This window comes from Podospora bellae-mahoneyi, assembly GCF_035222275.1.
Source record: "Podospora bellae-mahoneyi strain CBS 112042 chromosome 1 map unlocalized CBS112042p_1, whole genome shotgun sequence".
Lineage (NCBI taxonomy): Eukaryota > Fungi > Ascomycota > Sordariomycetes > Sordariales > Podosporaceae > Podospora > Podospora bellae-mahoneyi.
The window spans coordinates 3,282,691-3,288,195 of NW_026946359.1; the positions used below are offsets into that span (position 1 = coordinate 3,282,691).

Consider the following 5,505-nt stretch of genomic DNA (forward strand, 5'->3'; position numbering starts at 1 on the left):
ATTGAAAAACAACAACACCATCCTAACGTGATGATGCGAATGCAGAAATGAAACCCTCTGGATGCTACTTCTTATTTTTTCGGGGGGTGAAAAATGCGCAAAACCACTCGATGGGGCGGTTGGCGGGTGGTGGTAAACAACGGAAAAAGACCAAAACCATCCGATGGTTGTCATGACCATTCGAAGTGCTGTGATCAAGTGTGTTCGCCTGCCAATCCCTCCCCCCAACAAACAGCCCTACTCTCCCCGTCCCAACTCCTCTTGCTCCCAGACCCTTGCGCATTTCCCTTCCCCAAATAAGAGGTCAACAAGACCACTCTCCCCCTCCCCACCCACTACCCACTAGTTCCTGCTTATCCCCTCCCCCCTCCTCCCACCAGATATCGCCATGCGTCGTCCTGCTCCTAACCAGAAAAAAAAATCATCAACAACCCCCCCAAAGGCACTACCTCTGCCCCCCAGCCGGAGGAGGAGGGGAAGCCTGACTAGGCGTAGCCCTAACCTTCAACTTGATAACACTCTTCTTCTTCACCGGCGGGGTCTCAACACTCCCACTCCCATTCCCCGACGACGTCTTCGCAACAGGAGCGTGATGCTGCGGCGCCCCACTAGGCAAAGGCTTCCTCTGCTTCGGCGCAGCACTCAGCAACCCGGGCGTCCCCGTCCTCATCCCCGGGGCAGGACTAGCCCTCGACGAGCTCGTCGGCGCCGGGCTCCCCCTGCTCAGCAAAATCGGCGTCGACCCACGACCGCCCACCGTAGGGGTACGACCACGCACAGACGACGACGAATGAACAGAAGACGACACCTTATGAAGTCCGCTACCACCTCCACCACCACTGCTGCTGCTGCCAACTCCACCAAGGATTGCAGGGCGCTTAGCCACGATCGTTGAGGAGAAGGACGAGGCTGGTCCTGATCCTGAGAATGATGGTTTGTTGTTGTTGTTGTTGTTGTTGGCCGCAGCCGCAGCCTTGACTTCCCGCATTTGCCGTTTTGTCTTTTCGGGAAGTCGATCCCACTGTGTGAACGGAAGCGTGACGATTTTGCTTGGCTTGCCATTCTCGGTCTTGATCTTCTTTGGTCGGACAAGGTCGTCGGCTTCGTCGCTCTTGCGCTTCTTGGCCGAAGGCTTGGGGCGCTTCTCGGCGGGAGGTTTGGCACCGTTTGTGGCTGGCTTTGGAGCAGCAGACGACGGCGCAGGTGGTGGTGTGGCATTCCTTGGGGTAGACGGGTTGCCGAGGAGAACAGAAACACGCTGGACCGCGATAGAGTCGGAAACGACTGGGGCCGACGGGCGTGGTGTGGCTGGGGTATTAACCACTTGAGCCACAGCCGCACGAGGCATGACCGCAATGGAGTCGCTTGGTACGCTGGGCAGGGTGAGCGGACCCGGAGTACCAGGTCTACTAGCGGAAGGTCCACTGAAGGAAGGTTGTCTACTGAGAGAGGCACCGCTGAAAGAAGGCTTCGTACTAAGTTTGATCTTCTTGGGTTCTGGTGGTTTGATGACTGGCTCGGGTGGCGGAGGAGGTGGGGGTTCAAGGACAAGCTTCTGTCGAGGCTCGGTGCGGTATTCGGTCGTGAAGCGAATGATGCATTGCTTCTTGGTGACCCGAGAGGGATCTGGTCGGCCATTGACCAACGGAGGAGCATTGATCTCGCGCGTAGCTTTCCAGACCTTGGGATACTTAAAAGTCAAAAGGAGGTTATCCTCCGGCTCGAACATGGCAAAGCAAAGATCTAGAAGGTTGAACTTCTCCTTGGCACTGATCCATGTAGAGTTGACAGCCTTCCAGACAACCAACTGCAGGTCCTCGTTCCCCTTGAGTTCCTCTTTGAGAGCGGCGAGGGCATTCTGAATACTCTGGTTGCGGTTGGCATCAAGCTTTCTCTGCTGAATTTCGGTCTCGCCCTGCTCGATGACAAAACCGTCGTCCTCGACGATGGCCTGTTGTTGGTCGACCTGCTGGGCCTTGCTCTCACCGAGGGCAATGGCGGCCATGCCCTTGCAGAGAACCTTGAACAACCGGTCTCGGACAAACGGCGAGGGGTCTGTCGAGACGCTGGATAGCAACAGCTTCATTATGGCCGGTTTGGCCAGCAGACCGAGCTCAACAAGGCACTCGAAAGCCTTGATGCGGACGAGGTCGATGTTGTCGTCTTGCAGATACTGAATGAACTCGAGCGGGGCGACCGGGATAACCTTGGCCTTCATCAGTCGCATCTTGCACTCCAGAGCGGCGGTCGTCCAGATATTCTGATAGGATGAGGTCCACTCGTCCATACGGCGATACTTGTCGATTTCCTCAATCGTCTTCTCGATGAAGCGCTTGAACTCCGCGTCCGCTTCATCGTGAACGTTCAACGATGACAGCAGATCACGATCGCCATCAACCTTTTTAGGGATCAGGGACGTAGTCAGGGCTTGTAGTAGACACGCCACATAGGGATGATCCGAGTAGTCGTTCTCAGAATTGTCGTTGAAGAGGAGCAAGTCGAGCAAAAAGTTCCGCGCGTCCTTTGAGCACCGGCCGTTCTCCCTCGTCTTCGCAATGGCCGAGACCATAGCACATTGGACGTGATACTGCGCCTTGTCGCTGAAATCATTCGGCATAGGCGGGAAGGTAACCGCCCCGTTCTTCCCGACCATGCGGTCGCAAAAGAAGTGCCGGAAGATCAAGATCAAGTGAGCCTTGCCGATGTAGTTCAGCTCCGGATCAGCCATCTTTGGAAGATCCTCGATGGCCATGCAGCGTATCCCGTAGTAATACCGACGGTCCATAGCCGTCCGAGTCTCAATCGTAGAGACAACACCGCTGGGCCTCGAAGCTCTGCGGAGGTAGAGCATGGAATCCTGCTGGGCGACCACATCTCTGTCCTGCTGCAGCTGAGCAACAATCATGTACGGAGGCATGTCCGTCTTCATGGAACAGAGCCACTCAAAGTTGCAGTCCAGTCTGATCCACTCATAGGATTCCTGATCCATCTGAGCCTGTGTAGCTTGCGACCAGTCCTGAAGGCCCCAGTCTTGCACATCCTTTTCCGTCTGGAGGACGTCGCCGAGAGCATTGTAATAAACAACGTCGTCCTCCTGGAGGTCCTTGTCGGCAGCTGAGTTGGCCGCAGCTGCCGCAGTGGCTTTCTTGGTACGCTTCATCCGCTTGTACTTGGTGTTGTAGGCGATCTGCCAGTTGGTGGAGACCTTGTCCTTATCAGAGATGGCCATATAGTGCTCATATGGAGTACCATCGGCCTCTTGAATCCGCACGGAAAACGGTCCAGTGAAATGCTTGGGAACCGATCCAGCCCACACATCATGCCTCAACTCCACCAGCTCGCGGTAGAAATCTTCTTTGGTGATCTCCTTGGCGGTATCTTTGCTCTGCCTCTGTTCAACGGTGATATCAACATTCAGGTTCTTCTTGTTGAACTTTTGCTTGATATCGAGCTTGGGACAGCCGGCGCTGTGGATCCACTGAGCCCAGAGCTCGTCAGGCCGGTACGTGCTCATCTTTTCACAAGCTGTCCGGAACGACTCGGCAGACAACCATGTAGTCTCATTCCTGGTGTCAATGTTCGCCGTGGAAACGATCTTGGAGATCACACGGACGATGCCTGTCGATCCTGTCATCTTGGACATTCGTTGATCGAGGATGAAAAGAACCAACGGAGCTTTGAGGGCCATGAACTCTTGTTCAAAGTCGCCAATGTGAAGGTGCTCGCCAAGATCGTGGAGCGAAGGGCGACTAACATCTTGCTCCACCAACTTGTCGGACAGCGTCTTCATGTGAAACCGATACCAGTTATTACCGCATATCGTTTTCATGAAAAGGTCCGTCATGAACCATTGGATGCCGATGATCAACCAGTAGTCCGAACGCCGGTTTGGGACGATGTAAACTCCAAAGTACTGGCTAGCCAGAGCATGGACCAGCTTCCGAGTAACTTCAGTCTCCACCTCAATGATGTCCTCGGGATAGAGAAGTCGTGTGCTGCAGAGCGATATTGAGGTTCCTGAGACCGTGTCTTGAACCATGTCCTCCACAAAGACGACCTTGTAACTATCGAATGGATAGCGTCCAAACTCGGGCGCAAAGTAGTCAGCCGCAGCCACGATAGGCTGGCAGGTATGAAGAACCTCTTCAGCACGGCCTGGGAGACAGTATCCGTGAATCTTGGCCGCGTTGGCTCCAAGCTTCTCGTCTGCCTCTTCCGTTCTGAACTCGGACCAAAGCTGGATGTGCTCAAACGGCCCGATGGCAAAGGCGATGTGCTGGGCAGCCGCTATCGAGGACTCAAAGGTCATAATCTTCTTCTTGTCATCCAGAGGATCAATCTGCTCGCCCGTAAGATTGCCAGAGCAGACTACGGTCATCTCCAGCATCTTGTCCTCCTCGAGCAGCCTGGAAGCTGGTGGTGGCGGCGCCGGATCTTCCCCTTGTTTTCTCTTCCTGCTGCCATTCGAGACCAGACTCGTTGATGGCTGAGGGAGGGCAGCTGACTGCTCAAAGACATCACCCAAAGTTCGCGGGCACTTAATGGACAACTCCCAAGGATGTCTCGACCCCGGGTCATCCACGCATGGGAAGATGCAGGAAACAGCGCCAGGCTCCAGAGAGTGTCGGGTATAGACATGCGGATATCTCTTGTCTCCCTCGTCGACGCCGACGAAATGCAGGCCATCCCGGATATTTTTCGAACGGAAAGGTATAGCGATCTTATAACTATGAGCCTCAGACTGCTCCATTCCCGAAGCGGCTGCCTCGTTCTTTGCCCGTGCAAGCTCGGGCATTTGTCGGGCTTTGGCGGGCGGCTCCGACAGATACTCGCGTTTCAACGACACCTTGAGGGATCCATCGGCGGGGACGCAACATGGCAAAGCAGTCCGGTCGCTGTTTGGGACCTCGGGTCTCTTCAGCGGTCGCAGAGGCTGCATTCGCCGTGACATGATGTGGTGTTGTGGGGCGCCGATTTGGTACTCGCGAGGAACCTGCATGAGGTCGTAGGGGTCCGAATATGATGCCTTGGTTTTGAAGCCATTAACGGTGATATTGTCGATATCAATATCGCACTGACGAGCATCCAGCTGAATTTCTTCGAGGTCCGGCTCGATAGGGAAGATGACCATCGTAGATACTCCATGGACGCTCTTGTTCTGGAGATCGACCTCGATCGCAACGTGCTGCTTGAGCACGACAAATGGGAGAGCCGCAACTGGTGGTGGTGGCAGATCGTCTCCTCCAAGTGTGAGGTCGCCCGCGGCGCCGTTTTCAACCGTGAGAGACATGGCGGTCTGCAAAATGCGATCGGATCTTGATGAAAGGTTGAGAAATCGATTCCGAGTTGAAATGCGGATGCAGTCGCGAGTCGTGGAAGGTGGGCGAGTGTTAGCACTGCCTGCGAGAGAAAACTGTGATTGAACAGGTCGGCCTCTCAAGGCTCGCGGAGATGGGACCTGTTCAGTCGGTCATGGCAGTTCGTCAATGTGCCACGTATGGAAGA

The 5,505-nt window shown here is 55.0% G+C and overlaps 1 protein-coding gene across 1 annotated transcript; it reads right to left on the reverse strand.

Annotated features, from left to right (window-relative positions):
• Positions 1-445: 445 nt before the first annotated feature.
• On the reverse strand, positions 446-5,290 carry taf2 (Transcription initiation factor TFIID subunit 2; the record flags this gene model as incomplete). Its single annotated transcript, XM_062874298.1, has 1 exon — positions 446-5,290. One exon carries the CDS (start codon positions 5,288-5,290, stop codon positions 446-448), a length of 4,845 nt encoding a protein of 1,614 aa, XP_062737416.1.
• Positions 5,291-5,505: the final 215 nt, after the last annotated feature.